At 47.7% G+C, this 20,218-nt stretch overlaps 1 protein-coding gene across 19 annotated transcripts in view; it reads left to right on the top strand.

Annotated features, from left to right (window-relative positions):
* MGA (MAX dimerization protein MGA) overlaps positions 1-8,135 on the top strand; it is a 66,049-nt gene extending 57,914 nt beyond the window's left edge. For 15 of the 19 annotated variants that reach the window (XM_075152097.1, XM_075152100.1, XM_075152111.1 and 12 more), the window contains 4 exons: positions 453-686; positions 1,784-1,960; positions 2,378-2,530; positions 3,569-8,135. In XM_075152097.1, coding sequence (XP_075008198.1) covers positions 453-686; positions 1,784-1,960; positions 2,378-2,530; positions 3,569-4,869 — 1,865 coding nt within the window. In that variant the 3' untranslated portion in view covers positions 4,870-8,135. Of the gene's footprint in view, positions 1-452; positions 687-1,783; positions 1,961-2,377; positions 2,531-3,568 lie in introns of those variants that run through there. The other 4 variants (XR_012673943.1, XR_012673940.1, XR_012673942.1 and 1 more) reach the window with 1 other exon arrangement.
* Positions 8,136-20,218: the final 12,083 nt, after the last annotated feature.

Raw genomic sequence — 20,218 nt, 5'->3', positions numbered from 1 at the left:
ATTAAATTGTGTGCATCTGCAGAAAACAAATTATTTATAAAATCTTTGTGTTTGTTCAAGGTTACAATTTTCATGTCAATGGTAAGCTGTATGTGTGTTTACCTCTAAATGTCATTTAAGTAACAGGGTCCATTAGTCCAAGAAATGTCATACCAGGTAAATGGTACTTGTTCAGCAAGACTTAGTGCTTGTCCAAGCTGATTTCTGCTTATCGAAGTTGCAGATAAATTCTAAAATGTGTGTACGTTTCTGAAGGAAAAAAAATCTTGGAATAAATAGGTAATTACTTCCCTCTGTTATTAAGTATGCTATTTAGGTGGTGGTTATCTATTGCATAGTAGTTGAATGGTGTCAGCTTAATAGATTTTTATTTCTGTCTTCAGCTCTTTACTTTTGGAAAGTAAAGAGTTGAAGTTTGAAGATAGGTTGACTCTCTGATAATTTTTCTGTAGGGAAAACAGAAGAGGTTGTCCTGAAGAAGCTAGAGTACATTTATGCCAAACAAAAAGCAGTAGAAGCACAAAAAAAGAAGAAACAAACTGAGCCGGAGGAATCTGTTGTAACGTCAACAGCTAGCACACAGCAAGAAGGATCTCCTGCTCCCTCCAGAGAGCTGGCCCAAATGACTATGACAAATAGAAGAGGGAAACCATTGATACTCGCCAGAAAAGGAGGCCGTGCCGCAGGTGGGCTCAAAGCGATGCGCATTTCGCATAAAGGGGAGACAGGCATTGAAGCAGCACCCCATGGGAGGGCAAAATGCCAGCCTGCTGGTGCAGGCAACTTCTTTCTTGAAGCAGAATTGAGTATAGGACCAGGAAGTGTCCATCCAATAGGGGTGGAAACTACTTTTTTTTTTTTTTTTTTTGGTAAGCATGAGACCAGCAGTACTGAGGTCTTCAGATGGACGTGACTTTTGAGTTTCAGAATGATGGGAAGTAAATTCCTATGAAGTTGCCTTTTGGCCTCATGGAGTTTCACTGCAATACTACAGTGATTTCTGAGAGGCAAAGGTGGTTCTTTTTCTGCTGAGTCAAAACCTGAAGCTCAACCCCCAGAATACTGGAGTTGCTAGAATAGATTCAGTTTTTAAAACATTCCTCCCCAAACAAGCTAGCTCTCAAGGTGGTGGAAGACTTGCTCTTAAACTAAATGACAGAATTGTCAGACACTTGAGAATTTTTTTGGAGCTGAGAATTTGTGGAGAAGTATTCGGTGTTTATGGAGACTTTCCTACCATAAACGTAGGAAGGAACAAAAGAATGGCAGAAGTCCAGACTTTCGTCGTAGTACCACTGTAATGCTCTGTAAGGATCTGGTGATGTTTCTTATTTTGGTAATAATAAATAGACCTTACTTGAAGGATCTTGGGCTTTTATAAACAACCGATCATTCTGGTTTCCCAAGCCTCATTTTTGTCCAGTCTTGGGGAAGTTTGGCATCAGAATTTGGATGTGGTGAGAGAACTTCCTTTCTTTCTTTGGACTGAACAAGTCCCCTTTGTAATTTCAGCAAGACTGCTCTGACATTTGATCAGGATGCCACTCTGGAGAATTAGGATTATGTGACACTGCACGAAGAGACAGTACAGACTGGCTTTAGCTGTGTAGGTGAGGTTCCTGGCGCCTGCGCAGCTTCTGCAGCAGCTTTCTAACGTAGGGCTTGTAAACCTTCTAGCTGGAGTTCCTTCCACAGCTGTACTTAACCACTGGATCGCAGGATATCATTTGCCATCAAGGGCATGCCAGAATAAATTACTGATTAATATATTTCTTTTTTACAGAGGACACCTCATCCTCTCTTACGCTAACGGCTGCAAGCCTCGTGATGACTCCGCAAGGGCAGGTGCTTACCCTGAAGAGCCCACTGGTACCAGGGCAGGTAGCAGCTGTTCCTTCCACACTATTGCAAGCGGAATTAAAGCCTCGAGCTGTCAGTACTACCATGACGGCACAGCCAGGTATGCTCATGTGACAACACGTTAATGAAAATCAGTATCATGCTGTTCATGGATGTGCACAGCCGTTTACAAAGTAACATGTTATTTAATTTTAGCTTTACTTTTTCATTTTTTACAACTTAACTGAGTGAGGTAGAACCTAACTCTAAGAGAGATTTGATATAATTAACTCAAACTGTCAGTTTATCAACAGGTAAGTAAAATCTGTTAAATTTTCACTATTCCGGAATTAGGGAAACATAGGGAAGATTTCTTAATCAACTAACCAATCTATATTTCTATTTTTTAACACTTTCAGATGGTATTACAGTGTAAAGTCTTGCCTAGAAGTGCAAGGCTCTTATTTTCCAGGCTTGACTGAGTATCTGAAAGGCTCTTGTTTCCACCTCACCCTCCCTTCCCCTTTTCTTGGATAAGGTATTGCTTCTGTGATGATTCAGCTGCCAGGATCAACAGTTCCTGTCCAAGTAAAAGGAATCCTTACTAACTCTACCATTCCCATTACACTGTCAACTGTTGCTGGAAACCCAGTGCCCTCAACAGTAGTATCAGCTACAGAGCCCCATTCAGGTAGGCTCTTTGTTTTTTATGGATCTTTTTGCTTGCATGCAGGGAACATTACCCTTGCAAAAATGAAGGTAAATTGTTTTCTCACTGAGAAGTAATGATAGGTATTATTGTCTGGGTATTCAAAGAAAATCACTTCTAAATGTTTGAACAGTTTAGATGGGCCCCTAGGGGATTACAGATGAGAGCTTTTTAACTTCCCTTCACCTCACTGATCCTCCTTGCCCTCAGCAAAATCAAAGAAAGTGGGGACTGGAATGTGTTACGGCGTAATGCGTCCTGCTGGGGAAGCTGCAGTGCAAAGTGGTGGGGGGGCTGTTGAAAATCTTTGCCTGTTACATCCAGGCTCTTACTCTGGCGCAACCCCTACCCCTACCCTGCCAGCTCTGCTGCCCGTTGGAGGGACGTTTCAAGACCGAGTACTGTACATTGGGTCTAGGCGTGGGGTGGTTCCTGCCGATAGTGCTGCTCGCTGTCTGTTGTGCTAAAAGCAAGCCACTCACTTTCTGCTTCGTGGTACTCATTTGGTCATCATGGAAAAGGAAAGTTCACTTCGGATTTGGGGCTGGGAAAAATTTGAGTGCTATAAATAGGAAAAACTGCTTGGAGGCAAAAAGTAAGTAATCGTGTAGTCCCTGAAATGCCTCTGTAGTATTGTGCACAAAACCAGTATTGCAAAATACGAGCATAAAAGTAAAGCGTGAAAAAACAGTAAGGGAGAAAGTTGTCATCCTGTTTTCCTTGTGCATCACCATCAGAATTGTAAGCGTTACAGTTACTTGCATTTGTGCCAGCCTGCTGAAGGAAGGGACTGGGCAAGTGGGCTGGGGTAATAGATGTGGAGCTTGCTCTTTTTCTACAAGTTGAAAGATAAACTATTAGTGTTTCAAGGCTTCACTTGACCAAAACTGTGTAAGCGGTTTAAATTGTGAATAGCAGCTTGCTTGAGGAAGACCTGAAAGTGAGCAAATTATATTTAATTAGGAATTACCGTGCAGTTAGCATGGGTCCTGATGGATGCTGCTTTGTTTGGTTTTGCAGAAAGCGAAGATTCATTCATGATGCCAAAGATTGTTAATGTGACATCGCTGGCTGCTGAGGGAAGCATGAGTCTAAATCTGAACAGAAACAAAAATTCTAGTGTAACAACAGCTGCAGGTGCTCAGGCTTCTGAGAAATCCGTGGTTGTAGCACCCGCTGAAAGCAGGAAGAGTGACAGCATCCTTTCAGAAGAAAAAGCCAAACCATGTCCTGGAGACAGTGGCGGAGATGGAAGAAATACCACAGGTCCCACAAAAGTTTTATTTGAAAATAAAGACGGCTTTCCACAGCTCCGGAACGTATCGTGTGCAAAGGAACCTCCAGAGTCCTTTAGCAAAAAGCTCTGCATTGGTGAGTTTGTAGGAGGCCAAGCCAGGAGGAGAGACGGTGATCCTGGAGGGGAAAGATTAAAATCTAAAGAATTGCCATTCCGCAAGCTGCAGATCAAAGATTCCAGGATAGAAATGGAATTGAGGAAAGTAGCATCTGCCATGGAGGAAGCAGAACTGGATGCAAGTGAGTTACTGAGCAGCATCGAAGAGAGTGATGACACTGATGAAACCCTCACTTCACTGCTCAATGAGATTGCCTTCCTCAATCAGCAGTTGAACGACGATGCTTCAGCTATGTCAGAACTGCCCAGCACTCTCAACTCGGATTTCTCTCACGAAGATGCAGAAGCTCGTCGGGGAACAGCCAGCGATCTCACTGCTGCAGATGGGTCTTCCTTCCAGTTTGGCCATTTGGGAGGCAGTTTTAAGGACCTTTCTGAAGTTCCAGAGGGTGGTGGCTCTATAAGCCCTCTCCTGCTGCACCTGGAAGATGATGACCTTGCTGATGGGGACAAGAACTCTGGGGAGCCTTCATCTGAGGCAGATGTTTTAAAGATAGTAATAGGTGCTGAAATGAAGGATCCACTTTCCAATCTGTCCGTAACCAGTGGTGGGAATGGCAAAACTGCAACAACCTTGGCAGAGACCACTAATGTGACTCCACCAGTTTTGCAGATGAAAACTAATCCAGAAGCTAGTAACGCTGACACTTTGTGGAGGCCCATGCCCAAACTGGCACCACTTGGCTTGAAAGTGGCAAGTCTGCCAGCGGACTCAGAAGGGCAGAGTAATAAAGTGATGCCCTTATTGGCACCTGTAGTTGCAAAACTGGCACCCAGTGGGGTAAAAACTTCATTACCTGCAGCTGTTCAAGAAGGACAGGATAACAAAGTGATGCCCACGTTAGCACCTGTGGTTACAAAATTGAATACTACTGGGACCTTGCCTTCAAATTCAGCAGGCAAATAAATGCATATATTTTTTATCAGAGACTGGCATGGAGATCTGGAGCAGCGAACCAGTGTCAGAGTTCGGCAACCTCCCTTGTCTGCAACACTTGTTTTCTGTATGGCATCAGCACTCTCTTCGTCTGAGGGCAGGCCCCAAATCGAGAAATAAGTGCTATGAAACTTTAAGCATGTTGACATATTTTTACCTCACTGTTGCATTCTGGGTGTTCCCATTCCCCTTCACAAAACAAGGAAGATGATCTGTAACCATTGCTGGGCACATGGTATCCTTCCGAAACTGGGTCCTTCACAGAAATAGTTTGTCAAAGGACTGAGAAACCTAGGCTATTGAAAGAGATTTCATTTTTTTTTTTCTCCCCCCAGTAGGGAGGCAGCTGTCTTGTTGGGGAAAAAATCTGGATTACTTGTTTTTTGTACCGGGCAAATTATCTATGCAGAAATGGGATTGTTCACATTTGCTGTTTTTAATGTTTGCAGAATATGATGAATGTGCAAAAGTGAGATTGCAGTTACTCTCAAACTTGTTACCTAGAGCAGCGGAAGGGAAATCTGAGACTGTGCAGAGGGCTGGAGTGAAAAGTTTTTGTTCTTTGGTGCTAGATAGTTCTCTGGCAGAGACTCTTTTTAGGAGCTTATACACAGAAGATTTTAATAAACGTCTATAGCTCTCACTACATGGGGAGAAAATTATATTTCCCAGTGTAATTAGAAGTAGGACAGTATGTTAACTTTAATAAAACTACTAAAAAAAACCCCTCACTTTTACATCCTGCCCCTATAGAAATACTCCCTGCTTTGATGCTTAGGGCAGCTGGAAGAAAAAATTAGAGAGTAGAAAGAAATTTGGGCACCCTATTGCTACGTCTTTAAATACATTGCTGAAGTAGCTTGAGTGGTTTCCCAGTTCTTGTTTTCTTTCCTCCTGTCATTCTTCAAGATGTATTTGGTGGCTAGGAATGTTAATAGGAAGTATTGCTTCATAAAAATACAGAACGCTTTCAGGACTGTTGTAGCCTAGCATAAATGAGCGAGGTGTATATGTGAATGTATATATGAAAATATGTGTATATCTTTCCAAACCTTCCATTTCTTTATAAATTCAGGAAAGGTACTCAGAGGTTTCTCACTGCATTTGCACAAGCTGTGTATAGCAAAAAAAGTCAACAAAAATGCTCATTACCAGGGAAATAGGGCAGTATTGAATCACAAGATGTATTTTTTATTCTTCTCTGCCACTGCTTACTCAATAACCTGTAGATACTCTTCACTGTTCAGCTGTTGGATGTGAAGGGCCTACAGACTGTAAAGATATTTATATTTTTGTACACAATTTTTGTTTTCATAGTTTTCTTGACAAATGAAATTTTCAGCCTAGGAGAGATGATTTGTTAATGAGTGTATACACAATCTTTTCCTATCAAGTTTGTAAATATGAGTTATGGTGCGCTTGAGGGGCTTCTTAACTGCTCCGTAAAGGTAGAAAAAGTTGCCATGAAAATGATACAGAATTTGGTGGTGCATTTTGCTTTATGTTTAGGAATGTAATCCCCCGTCTTGCCGTTCCAGCAACAGCAGCTGGCATTTCCCCCCCTGAAATTCCCCATCTTTGGGGATGCAGTAACGCAGGAATTTCATCTTTCCGGCACGGAGGTTGTGCAGGTGTTGGGAGTGATGTTCTTCCACAGCTGGGGAGCGGTGTTTGTACCCAGTGCCCTGTTCAGTAAGCTGCATCTTCTGCATCTGTGTCTAGGTTAGATCCACCAGCGGATGCACGAACCTGGGTGTTTCCCCGTCTTTTTTATGATTTTGTATTATGCTGCAGAGGAGAGAAGCCCTTCAAGCTCGGTATGCGTAAAGTTACTCCAGAGCCTACATGAAAAGGGTTCTTCACCTGGCCATTCTAAATGGTGTGTTTTTAAAGCAGTTACATCCAACTCTTTATTGCCTTTTCATATTTACTGTTTTAATATTTGATACAAGTGATTTGGAAAAGAGAGTATAGGTCAGCATGAGAGTCATGCAGGGTCTTACAGTTGTCACTGAATGCCTTAGAAAAGGGAATTTACAGTATGAATAAGTATTTAGACGTACGTTGCTTATCATTAAAGAATTTTAACCTTATTTTAAACCAGTGGAAACCTGGAGTAACTAAATTAATTTAGTAGCACTACATCAGACTTAAATTTATGTACCTGGGAATCTGGTTCTGAGCATTTCTAATAGGCTGATGTTGCTTATTTTTTTACCTGTGGCAGTTTGTTTTGCCAATAGATTTCATTCCTCCTGTGCGTGAAACAGCAGCCAGAACTGTGCTGCGATTCCTTTCGAATTCCTCATCACTGACCTCTCTTTCTGCACCCCATCCTTTTATGGTTCTAAGTGGCTAATTTTAATTACAGAATTGTGTGCTAATCATATCTGAATACTTTTTGGAAGTATGCGTGCTTTCCACACTTTTGTGGGGCAGAGAAAGCTGTAACATGAAAACCATTCAAATATTATCTAAAATAAATGCTGTACTTTTGAGGATGTTTTGTCCATTATCAAGGCAATGGAAAATGCCTGGATGTATTTACTGTTTGGCACTGGGCAGTAAGGAATTTTACTGCAATAAAAATGTACTGTGTAAAGATGACAGCAAAAATCTTTGGTTCCTGAACATGATTACTAAATTAACCAAGAACAGACCCCAAATTTGGCTGCAAGAAGTGGTAGTTGGTGCAGTTCCAAGAAGGATCTACGATGGGTTCTGCCAGGCAACAAAGCGTGTTCGAAATGCTCTTAGTTTTTGCTCTCCTTGTTCCACCGTCTCATGTCTGCAGCTTTATGTTTAGCTATGAATTTAAACGCTGACTCTCTTTTTTCGCTCTTCCCTCAAGCTCCCATTGGTTTGGAACAAACCTCTTAAAGATTATATATGCTGTCTTTTGAGGCAATAATGCAAGGATATGACACGTAATGAAAAGGTTTTAGAATCAGGAGAACAAAGGAAACCCCTGCAAGGCGCACGTTCTCACTAGACCAAGAGACCTGGAGATTTTCTTTGTTTTTTACACATCTGTAAATAGACTGGAATGTTTTTAAGAATATAATGAAATGTCAGATCTAGCTTTTTTCCTTTTATATATTAAAATATATCTTTCCCTCTTTTCTGCTTTTGAAAAATTGATATTTTTGTAGAAATCTAACAGTACAGGACTCTTAAATAACTGTATGTGAGGGACAAAGTGTAAAACTAAAATAAACCAATCGAGGTCGACTAGAGACTGGCTTTGAAAGTTTATTACAGGGAGGGAGAGGGAGCAGAAATGACGCGGTGGCATGCTGTTGGTGACACGTGGCATTGGACCTGAGCAAATGACACTCACGTATGCTCTGAGGCAGAAGTTTTGGCAACGCAAACATCTGGTTTTTGGTTCAAGTAATCGGACAACTCGGAGATTTCTCTCTTTAGCCTTGAGCAGTACAGGGGAAATGTTACTGGTTGTAAAAAGAGATTTTGACTTGCTAAATGCAGAAGAGGTACTGAAGGGGCTTTATCTTCACCAAAATGCGTCTTAAGCGGGAAGCCAATGGGGTTAACATTTGATCGTGGCATAAAAAGAAGAAAAAACCAACAGAAGATTAAGTTCACATAAAATCACTCTCCAGTCTCCCTCCCCTAACCCCAAACTTAGGTTAATCCTTTCTCTCTGTTTCCTTTAGAGAAGTTGTACAACACAGCTGTCTTCATGGGAACAAGTCTGAAGGTCTGTCTCCAAGTGAAGTGTCAGAGGAGATGCTTTTTTAGAAGAAATAGAGAAAACGCCTGTAACAAGTCACCGTCTATCGCTTCCATATCCATTACATGGAAGATAACATGTTGCTTGCGGGTTTTTTGTGGGTTTTTTTTTTTGTTTTGGTTTGGTTTTTTTTGAAGTAGTAGATGTCTACAAATGAGCAAGTTTGAATTACAGATCTGAGAAAAGGAAATACAATGAGAACAATTATGCATGAGGGTAAGCGTTGGGCTGGAGAAGAGATGTCGCAGAAATTTTTTTTTTTTTTTTTTAAGAGGAAGATCAGATCTCACAGGAGAGAATGAATAAAAACGGGTGATACAGTCAGGTATTTTTGAAAACTTCTGATGAAACCCTTCAGCAAGGCCTCATCCCATGACTTCTTATTTTAAGGGGTAAAGTTACTTCTTGGAATAGAAAGGAACATAAGCGTAAGGTATATCCAGTCAGGCTTGCAATGGAAAGAACTTACCAACAGAGTCCCGTGATGATCTGTGCTGGGGACCTGTGTTTTCCAGGATATTCAGTGTGTTCTTGGAAACACAGATGATGGTACAAATAAGCTCAGTTGACTATGAAAAGTTACAGGGAGCCTTTGCAATAACTGATTTGAGGCCAGATTTGAGTCCATAAATGCAACCCAAAAATGTGCAGAGGACTATTTTGTCCACAATTAGCAACGAATGGAATCTAAATTAATTACGGTCATTTGGGATCATGGTGGTGGAGGAATTGCGGGTGCTACCTGTGATCGCTTAATCTCAGTGCGTCATCTGTTTGTCCTTTTAACTGCTGCTGCAGACCAAGAAGGCGTTGTCACACCACTGCATCCTTGGCCGTTCCTCTGCGTTTGAATTTTGTGTCGCCTCAGCCGGCACCTTTGTTGTCTCTCTTGGGTCTCTTGGGAATTGGAGACCCATGACAGGTGACAGCTCCTTTGGAGGTCCCCCCCTCTTTATTTTGAAACAGAATTCCATCCCTAGAAAGATTTGGAGTCTCCACTTGTCCGAGAGTCTTTTTCTGACGACGAGGAAAGCCGCAGTCTGTCCTTCCCGCCGGCCACCTGGGCCTCGCGGGCATTTCAAGCAACTGGAAAGCCCTTTGCTCCGGGTTTGCAGCCGCGCAGCCTCCAGCATCTCATCAGCACGAGGCCCGACGCCCGCGAGGCCGCCAGGACCTACGGTTATGTCTGCCAGTAATCAACGCATCCGCCAGCCTGCGGCGTCCGCCCTGCGCGGGTGCCTACGTGAATGCCCCTGCCCTCCCCTGGCTGCGCCAGGCCCCTCTCTCGCAGCCCCTTGCCGGCAGCAGGACTCCCGTGATACAAAGCGCAGGCGAAGGAAGCCCTCTCCTCGCTTTCACAGCGTGCGCTTTCCCGCTCCCTCTTGCTCTCGTGAGGGTTCCCTGTTTTTTGTAGGACCGTCTGCGTCCAGGGCTGTGGTTCCTGGAGGTTACGGCTGTTGGCCCTGGCTCTCCTCCGGTGAAAAGCGGATGCTGGAAATCGAAGCTGAGGGACTGGAACCCGGGGGCGACTTTCTAACGAGCTCTTTGCAGCCTTGGCTCCTCGGCTCGCAGGGTGAGGGTGGCAGCCAGCCGGAGCAGGCTCCCTGCCTGCGTGGGACGGGGGGGTGACGCGGGGGTCGGTAAGGGCAGCCGTGCCCCTCCGCCGCCGTCACAGGCTGCGTAAGCGGGAGGGCTGCGGTGCAGCGGGAGCAGGGCTCGCTCTCTCCTGTGCCAACCTGCTGGGACCAGCTCCGAGGAGGAGAAGACGGGCTTGTCTGGGTGTTTTTTGGACTCCTTTTCTTCTCCCTGGCGGGTGGCAGGCCCCCCGCCTCCCCGCTGGCTCGGGGACCCTGTAGTTCCCCCGTCCGACACGGAGGGGTGCCCCTCGCAAGCGCCGCAGCCTTGTGGGCTAAAACCAGGCAATTAAACAGCAGCTAAAAAAAGATCCACAAACATAAGCAGTATGCCTTTTTTTTTTTTTTTTTAAAGTGGCTTTCAGTTGTGATTAACTCCTTAAACAACAGCTGTATGAAACAACTCGCCCGGCTCCTCGGCTCTTTCTGAGCCGCTCCTCTGGCCAAAGCTGGGGCTTGAGGGCCTCCTGGGACAGGGCTGCGTCGAAAAATGCCAGGCGTGTGGCTCTGCCCCTGTTTCTCCAGTGGACGGGGCCGTAGGGGCACAAAGCTTTTGGGCAAGGTCTGTAGGCTGGCATGGGTCTGCGCAGCTTACGTTAGCACCGGGCTCCGATTGCAGCTGAGGCTGCTGAGCCCTGCAAGGATATAAAATACTTCACGCCGCTGAGGTGCCAAAGGACCTGGAAAAGGGACTTTGGATCCCTGGACTTTGGGATCCAGTCATACGTGATTGTCATTAGGAAAAAAAAAAAACATAAAATAACCCCAGCGTTATCACCAATCAGCTTAAAAAAGAGGGGCCAGAGTTTGTTTTTTAAACTGCGCTGGATCCAATCTAGATAAAAAACTAAATGGGAGGATGGATGGATGACAAAAGCTTGCTGGTTTCTGGAACAGTGCAATGTGTTTTCAGCCCATGGGGACTGGGCGACTCCGATGACCCCCGCCCTTCCCCTGGACCTTCTGCAGCGTGAAAATACGACCAAAGCTTTGTTTAGTTTGTAACTATGTGATTGGCCTCGTTAACAAGAGGCCCATTAGCAGGACAGTAACAGTTTTACAGGTGTTTTTAGGACAGCAAACCGCTGTTCCTCCAAAGGACTGAGAAGGGCTGTTGCCTGCTGTTGAACACCTGGCCGGGATCTCCCGCAGCAGGAGGAGGAGAAGGGTGGGTCTGTGCTGGAGGTGATGGGGTGGTTTGGCAGAAGCCACCAGCTCTCGCACCACCTGCCCCTCGCTGCCTCCACGGTGCCCTGTGTGCCAGGCCCCCTTGTAGGAGCTGCACAAGCTGCCCTTGGCCCGAGGGGCAGGTCCTCTCTTTCTCTCCTTCTTCCACCAGTCCTTCTGCCTGCTCGGGTCCGGACCGCTGAGTCCCCATCCCCTGTGTAAAGAAAAGGGGCTCAGACCCTGCTGCTTCCCATGCTCCACCCTGGCCTGCCTGTGGCTACCATGAGCCAGCAGTGTGCCCAGGTGGCCAAGAAGGCCAACGGCATCCTGGCCTGTATCAGAAATAGTGTGGCCAGCAGGAGCAGGGAGGTGATCGTGCCCCTGTACTGGGCACTGGTGAGGCCGCACCTCGAATACTGTGTTCGGTTTTGGGCCCCTCACTACAAGAAGGACATGGAGGTGCTGGAGCGAGTCCAGAGGAGGGCAACGAAGCTGGTGAAGGGTCTGGAGCACAAGTCTGATGGGGAGCGGCTGAGGGAACTGGGACTGTTTAGCCTGGAGAAGAGGAGGCTGAGGGGAGACCTCATCGCGCTCTACAACTACCTGAAAGGAGGTTGTAGCGAGGTGGGGGTTGGTCTCTTCTCCCAAGTAACCGGCGATAGGACAAGAGGAAATGGCCTCAAGTTGCGCCAAGGGAGGTTTAGATTGGACATTAGGAGAAATTTCTTTACTGAAAGAGTGGTCAGGCCTTGGAACAGGCTGCCCAGGGAAGTGGTGGAGTCCCCATCCCTGGAAGTATTTAAAAGACGTGTAGATGAGGCGCTTAGGGACATGGTGTAGTGGGCATGGTGGTGTTGGGTTGACGGTTGGACTCGATGATCTTAGAGGTCTTTTCCAACCTTAATGATTCTATGATTCTACCTTGCCTTCTGCCTCAAAGTCAACTGCTAAGCAAACGCTGGGTTTTCTCTTCTTCGGAGAGCAAGACGAGGGCAGCCTCCCCGTGTGGGAGTGCTACAGCAGAGCCCTGCTGGTCCTGGCGAGTGGAACTCCAGTCACCCAGGAAGTTGCAAAGAGCGGATCCACAGCACCAGCCTCTTGCGTATTCTGTATCTATCCAGCTACACCCTGGTTTCCTTCAGGTGCCGCCTATCGTGCCCTACCCTGCAACCAGCAAATGCACATCTTGCACTCCTCCGGTCGTGTCCGCACAGTCAGAGCTCGGCCGGGCAGCAGTATCGGGGCGAGCCCTCTGCTCCCTTCTGCTTCCCTCCAGCTCGCCCTGCCCTCCGCATGAGTGAGGACTTGCCAGCTGTGCTCTTTTATTCACACATCATCTTCCACCCTGAGGTGTCCTAAAACAACGATAAAATTACTGAAGGGACCCTGGAATTCCTTGCTGAGTTGCTTTCTCCTGAAGGAACAAACCCGACGGTGACCAGGTGTCTGCTTTCTTTCGGTATCGAATGAAGCCCGGAGCTGTTTGGGTAAACAGCAGCTAAAGATGCCTCTTCCCGCAGGAGCCGGTTGTTGCTTGGCATGGATGAAGCTGCGCCATCGCAGCCACCAGCCCGGGGCCCTTTCTGCATGGGGGCACAGCTCTCCTAGGCGGCTTTGTCTGCCCCTGCTTAAGCCTGAGGCGCTGGCAGCTTTGAAAATGTGTTAGCTCATGCTGTGCCTTATTTCTGAGACGTGCTGGACCTGGGCTTTACTATAAAACCGTGTTGTGCAGCTGGAGTAAAACGTGATGCGATAAACCATTAGTGTCCCTTTGGGGCCTGGCTGGAGCCATGTTTTGTATGCTCAGCCTTGTAAAGGCAGCAGGGCCCGGACGAGGTCCCTCCCGCCCAGGCAGCCCCGTGCGGGAGCGAGACGCTGGGGCGGGTGGGGGGGCCGGCGGGGAGCCCCCCGCAGAAGGTGCCCCTCGGATGCAGGGTGGGGGGCAGCTGCCGGCTTGGCCGGGCCTCGCTGGGTTGGGGGCGAGTGGGAGGCGGTGGTGGGGCCCGCTGACGGCTGGTAGCCCCTCTCTGGGGGCCTGGGGCGGGTTACGGGGCTGGATAAATTTGGATGGGCCAAGCGAAGTTCCAACATGTGGACGTTTCCAGGTACGGGATGGGTAACACAGCAGAGAGGATTTTTCTGCTCTGGTTATCTTGATACTTTTTTTTAATGATGTATGTCTGAGGTGATCGTGTCATAACTTGCGTTAAGGTGACTGGCTGCAAAAGCACGACAGAAAAAGGAGATGCCTGCAAATCTTTTGCAACAGTAACGATTAACTCCGGCTCCTCGACCAGTGCTCTCACTTCTAGGTGACAACGACTCTTCGGTTTTAAAAAACGGCTCAAGCGGACTTTCAGCTCGTGACCGCTTTGCAAAGGTTTGAATTCGCTTCCTCAGCTTTTGGAGGTCCGTGGCAAAAAAAAAGACAAAAGTTTTCCGGCAGAATCTCACCCCCCACACGTTTTGTGGCTCTGACATATGGGGCAATCAACTTGAACCGGGAGTCTTAGTCTCCAGGAAGAAATTCTAATAAACGGCTCCCACCAGGCGAGCTGAACTGGTGGCAGCCACAGTGGGAATTGTTTACTACCGTGCTCCCGCGTAGACAAGGCCTCATTGTCTGGCTTTGAGGAGGAAAATGTCCAGTTTCACAAACTTTGCTGAGCAAGGGAGAAAATAATTATCTTGCAGATCAGTTTACAAGGGGCACATTCATGTTTGAAAGAAAACTTGATTTTCATAGGGTGAGGAAGAGAGGCATAACTGCCAAAGGGAAAAGCCGGCGGCTTCGGTGACCCACTGAAATTGCCTGATCAGAAGTTATTCCTGGCTGAAGGTGGGTCCCAGGGGGCCGGATCCTTGGCTCCGGCTGGGAGGCAGGCAGTGCAAGTGGAAAACGTGCGGGAAACCAAGCGCTCCTCCGCCTCCGGAGCTGCTCCGTGCGCAGCCGGCACCCGGGCGCGAGGCGGGCAGGCCAGAGAGCAGAGCCCTGGCCGTGGCTGGGCAGGGAGCCTCGAGCCGGGGGCCCCCCACGCCCTCGTGTCCCCGAGCTCCCCCACGGGCATCCTCTGCCAGGGCAGAAGCTGTGGCGGCAGGCTCGCGCGTCCCCGTCCCCTCCGCCTGCCTCACGAACCCGCGCGGGCGCCGCGCTGCCCGGCGCCGGGTGGGTGACATCGTGCCCGCGGGAGCGCCGCTGCCTGGAATCTTCCCGCTTTTTTCAACTCCCGGTTACCGCCGTTGCGATTTCATTCGCAGTATTTGAGCAAAGCGTTGGCAGCGTTTCGCTTCATGTGTTTTTAGTTAGGAGGAGGACAGGGCGAATATTGAAGGAATATGTTTTACAGCGCTGGGTTGGCTGTGATGAGCCGCACGCAGCCGGCCCGGGCTGCTGACTGGCTGCCTTCCTCCCGACGCAGGGAGTCTTAGCTGAAGCCATTTTGGTTGTCTCCCCAAGGGGGAGGATGTAATTATCTTCTTTTTACAAGATTGCATATAATTTTCTCCCCTCTATCTTAAAGAAAACCCCTGAAACATAAGTAGAAATGAACTGTGTGACAAGCTGATAACCTATTAATTCTTTCATCAAGTTGAAAGCAAAGCTCAAATGAGTCTAGGGCTATAAATCTCGCTGGTTTTTTGCGAACGTTCTCTCACGGAAGCGTGCACTCTCCTCTTTGCAGGAAGCTGCAACACCAGCATAAACCCAGTTTGTTGTCATGGCGATGTCAGTAGTTGCCTTATCTGTATGCCAAATCATAGGAAAATTCAGGTGGGAGGGGACCTCTGGAGATCTGTGGTCCAGCCTCCTGCTCAGGACAGGGTCAGCCAGGAGATCAAACCAGGTTGCTCAGGGCTTTCTCCAACCAGGACTTAAAAACCCCAAGGGATGGAGATAGTGCCACCTTCCTGGGCAACGTTTCTAGGCCGTGGCTACCAGCCTTCGAGCCTTCCTAATTCCAGTCATTCTGGGAATAATATTTTGGGTTTGCTGTGTCTTTAACATGGATTCACCGTGCTCTCTATTTTTCACCTCCTTGAGTCTATCCAGAAGAGGAATTTCCCTTCCACTTTGATTTCTTTCTCTGTCTGCGGGGTTCTTACACCTCACTTCGTTGCTCATGGACATACTAGCGCAGACCACACCGCTATCTTGCATTCTCTTACCTGCTGAGGTTTTTGATGCCATGCTGATCACCAGGACACCTGAGGAGTTTCTCCCGTGAACTTAAGATCTGGCTATACTTTTATATTTCCCTCTCTTTTCGTCAGTCATCTTGCCAGATGACTAACTGGCTGTGTTTTCTTGTATTTGACATTTGTTTTCTGCCCACGCTGGCACTGCTTTAAGAAAGCATCCCTAGTCAGAACAATATTTGCCCACTAGCAATGGGAGCAAACGCATCCATCCATACAAATTCAATGTGCACTTGACTGCTCTTCAGATAGACTTACAAGCACGCAAACATTCCCATTAATCCCGATCCTTCCTATTTGTTGTCATCTATGTAAAGTGCCCTGTCCTAAAGAAAGGAGAGAGCGCACGTGTTTGTGTGTGTCCTTGTCCTGCCACCTCTCTTTTGACAGGATTGTTTCAGGAGTTTTGTGTTTCACTCTTCTCCCGCTTGTATCGTATTTAGTATACCATGTCCTGAGGGCAACTGCTGTCCAAGGTTTGTCCTGTTTAATTGAATCATGGTTGCCATGGGTAGTGGAAAGGTCAAATTTCATTCTGCATGGTGAATTCTGCAAGCCAAGGTATGTTACAGAGGAAGGGAGAAACCTGGCTCTCAAAGCCTGTGTCAAGGAGCCAGGGGTTGAACTGACGGGGATTTTAAAAGGGGTTTATGGTAACTTGTTGCCCTACTTCCCAAGGAAATGCAGTTGGAGTTGGGTACCAAATTCAGGCGTATTGGAAAACCCCAGCTCCACAGCCAAGTGCCACAGCTCTTTTTGTGCTATCTCCATGCTGTCTCTCTGCCTTCTGGCCAGAGTCTCCCCTGGGACAGAGTCGTGCTTTGCCTCAGACACCTACCAAAGTCCTCTCAGGGGGTCTCTCCAGAGAACCAAGCACAAGCGACGGGACCGACATAAACCGCGTACTTCTAGGTAGGGCTGGGCAGGGTACGGCAACGGGTCTGGAAAAACACAGACAGATGCAGTGCCAGCATTTCTAGTATTTGGTTTCCAAACAGTGCAAAATGTTGTTTGCGTTTCAGCCCCTCATTTCAGCATCTCTGAAGTGAGAGGATGGAGCTCGGCGCTCAGGGATGCCACAGTGCTCAGCCCTCCACTGCAGGCTCCGAAACAAACCCTGGGGGCCTCCATACGGACCTCTGTACCAACCCGACGTACGGACCCCGACGCAGCCCTGCCTGCAGGAGGGGGACACGGAGGTGGGCACCCCGGTGGGAAGCAGCAGAACATCTCTGCAGGAGGGTCTGGGACACAGCAGGAAGTTTTGGAAAACAACTCCCTTGCAAGGTTTTGTTTTGATGTTTTCTTTTTTGTTTTAAGGATGTGAAAGGCAAAAAGCAGAGCAAGTAAAGGGAACATTGGTGAAATGTCACCCTCCAGGCAGGAGTTCATGAGAACAGATGGGGAAACTGAGGCAAAAGGCAGTGCTTGGAACCTGGCCAGCTGAGTGTTGCTCAACAACGTGAGAGAAAGAGGGAGAGAGAGATAACTTGCATGCTCCATTGCATTTGATTTTCCAACATTCATACTTGAGCCCTAACGGGGAGGACAGGGTCGTGACATGAGAGGAAATTTAGAACATCATCAACGTGCTAAGTGTGATTGCAGGAGACATAGCAAGCAGCTGCGAAAACTGATATAAACGGGTGCATTTCGTGGCTTGTAATATAATGCTTTGAAATCACTTGTCATCAGAGGGACTTTCATTTTTGCTTGCTCGCTTACAGTTTTGCTGTAGTTCCTTAATTTTGCTAACAGTAGTAATAATAAAACGCATCTGTGGAGGCCAGACAGCCGTACAGCACATTCAGGCTGTAAGATCTGTCATGCCATCTTCTTCTCAGGGCAAAACCCAGAGCTGGCTGAGCTCTGGTTTACACTGTCAGCTTGCTGAGGATCACCAAGAGCAAGAGTAACTCCAGCCAGGGCACTGTCTGCTTTGGGCTTGCAGAAGATATTCGTGCTACATTGTTCTCCTTAATTACTGCTCTCTGGATGAAGGAGAATGAAACAAACAGGCTTATTTAGGTCAATTACAAAAGTACGGGCTAATTGCAAACAAAGTGGCAAAACAGGAGCAGAGGGGGCTCAGAGGAAAAGAATGTCAACAGTGACCTACATACTCCTGGGGAGGGAGGGGGAGGTTAGACAGCCGGCGGTGGGGAACGCATAGCTCAGCACGAGAGGGGTTTGCATGCTTCTCTCCTTTCAGGTCCCTGGGCCAGGGCCAGCCTGCGCGCCGAGTGCCGTCCCTGCGGTCTCCCTGTAAGAACATCCAGGGAGGCATCAGCCAAGTGATGCAGAAGCATCGTTCCTATGTGACGTTTAGCCCCGCGGGAAGCTGCAAGACCTCTTCCCCGAGCCTCAGGGCAGACCTGGAAAATAACAGCCCCCCGCTTTCCACGCAGAACAGCCCTGGAGTGAAAACGGCGTAGTTTGTATGCTCTTGCTTACGCTGCCAGAGGGAGGACAAGTGAAGGTCAACCAGCTGCTTAGGCACATGCTGGAAAACGTATCTCGTGATGCCTTTCTGTGCCTGTAACGGTAAGGAGCTCTCTCTAACCGAACCTGACCCAACATAACCCAACCCGACCCAACCTTTCTACAGGAAACAGGCCCTTGGGTGATCTGAGAGCAATAAGGCAGCAGCTCTCAACCTTCGCCCAGGGAGCCCTTGCAAGTACTTTTAAGATGTTTGTGAAAGGTAGCTGTTCTCGACTACCTTTCATAAACCCCCGAAACCCACTGCCAACAGGCCGCAGTGTGTAGGTGTCCGCTCCTCCACTGCAAAATGTTTATGGGCATAAAAACTGGGAAAGGTATAAAGTGACTGCTCTAAGGGAAACCTTTATCATTCCTCACACAGTTCAATGGTAAGTTCATCCTGTGCTTCATATTTCCAGAGAGCAGTAATTAAGGAGAACAATGGAACACAAATAACTCCTACAAAAGGGAACAAGGATTTGGCATCCCTTATTTAAGTACCAGCACAGTCAAATGCTTTCCTATCATGTGGTTTTCAGCTCTGGACTCCCCTTGCAAGTAGGGACTCCGTATCCAACATCCAATCTCCGTCTGCCTGCCAGCCCTGGCGCCTGGCCGGTCAACGAGAGACAACCCTCTCCTATCTGCACGCTGTTGGTCTTGTCTCTACCCACACCTAAGGTCCCAGCTAACTACTCTCTAAAAAAGACAGAGTTCGTGCAAGACTGCAGTTCCACTGTGGGCTTCTGAGACCGTCAAATCATTTGGTCCTGCGTGTAAATCGGACCAGACTCAGATCTAAGCTTAAATCCTACCCTGTGGATTAACATGTCATGGCTTATCTGACCAGCCAAAGCTGTGATGGTGGGGAGTTCGCGGGACCCAGGCAGTGTCCGGGCCGAGTTTTGCCTCAGTGCTTGCTGTGTGTCCTCTCTAGGAGCCTCCACGCGGACAGCAGGAAGCACAACGCGTTCACGTTCAGCAGCTGCTGCACGCTATTCTGATCCCCTGCCACTGAAAAATGAACAACGCAGACAGGTCCTGCTTCTGGCAAAAATTTAATAGGGTTGTAACTTAATTTACCTCCTTTGACAAGCTGGCTAACGCACATACGTGTGGGCCAGGCCGCAGCTAGCGGGGATAGCCGTTCACACGTAGCGCTGCGCTAGGCGAGAAGCTGCAACAGAAGTAGCCGGGGCTGCAGCATCCCCCTCGGGGAGCCGCCGGCCCCCGTGGTGCTCTGGCAGGCTCGTCCGTCCCCGCGACATCCAAGCGCTGACGAGGGTCTCGTGAGGACGGTTCACAGCACGTGCTGCCGGAGGTGGCTGCGGGAAGTCCTGCAGCCATTCCTCCAGGCTTAAATCAGCCAGCCCAGTTGTTTTTTTTTTTTGAATCAGTCACATCTGCCACCTCACAGCAAGCTGGGAAGCACACCTGACTGCGCGCAGGCTGCAGGAACCAGGTGAGTCAGAACGTGGCCTTGGTTTGACAGCGGAACGGACACGTGTACGCACATCGCTAATTACGTTAAAAATAGTTTTAAATGAGGTCATGGATTTTGTTGATCCTTTCACATACAGGAGTGAGATGTAAGTGGACTAATTCACCTGTTATAATAGCAAAGCCAAAATGTAAATGGATTTGTAATTTTTTCCTTCAGTTTAGGGCACATTCTTCTAATTCAGAAAAATAATCAGTGGAGCTGTGCTTGGGATTTCCAAGTACATCTATGCACTTTTTGTCTTATTACAGAAATTACGCATCCTTGGTGGATACAAGCCTTTTCTAAGCAGCATCTTCCCATCTTCAGTTGGGCTTTCTACACTACACATTTTGTTCGTACTCCCCGTGGTTTCTCTTTATCAGCACAATTTCCTGGCGGCCAGCTGAGTGGCATTCATGCATGTATATTTTTCTTTTTTAAAGCTCAGCTGGCATCCGCGATATAAGCATAGTCTCCCTGGATGCATTACGAACCATGGATGTCTACATGACTTTTCCATGGGAAAAGATCCTGTGTAACGTCTGGCTGGAATCTAAAGATTTTAAGTTAGGTACCAGGAGTTAGTAAAAAGACCCAGGC

This window comes from Calonectris borealis, chromosome 5, assembly GCF_964195595.1.
Source record: "Calonectris borealis chromosome 5, bCalBor7.hap1.2, whole genome shotgun sequence".
Classification (NCBI taxonomy): domain Eukaryota; kingdom Metazoa; phylum Chordata; class Aves; order Procellariiformes; family Procellariidae; genus Calonectris; species Calonectris borealis.
This window is presented reverse-complemented; position numbering and strand designations above follow the sequence as displayed.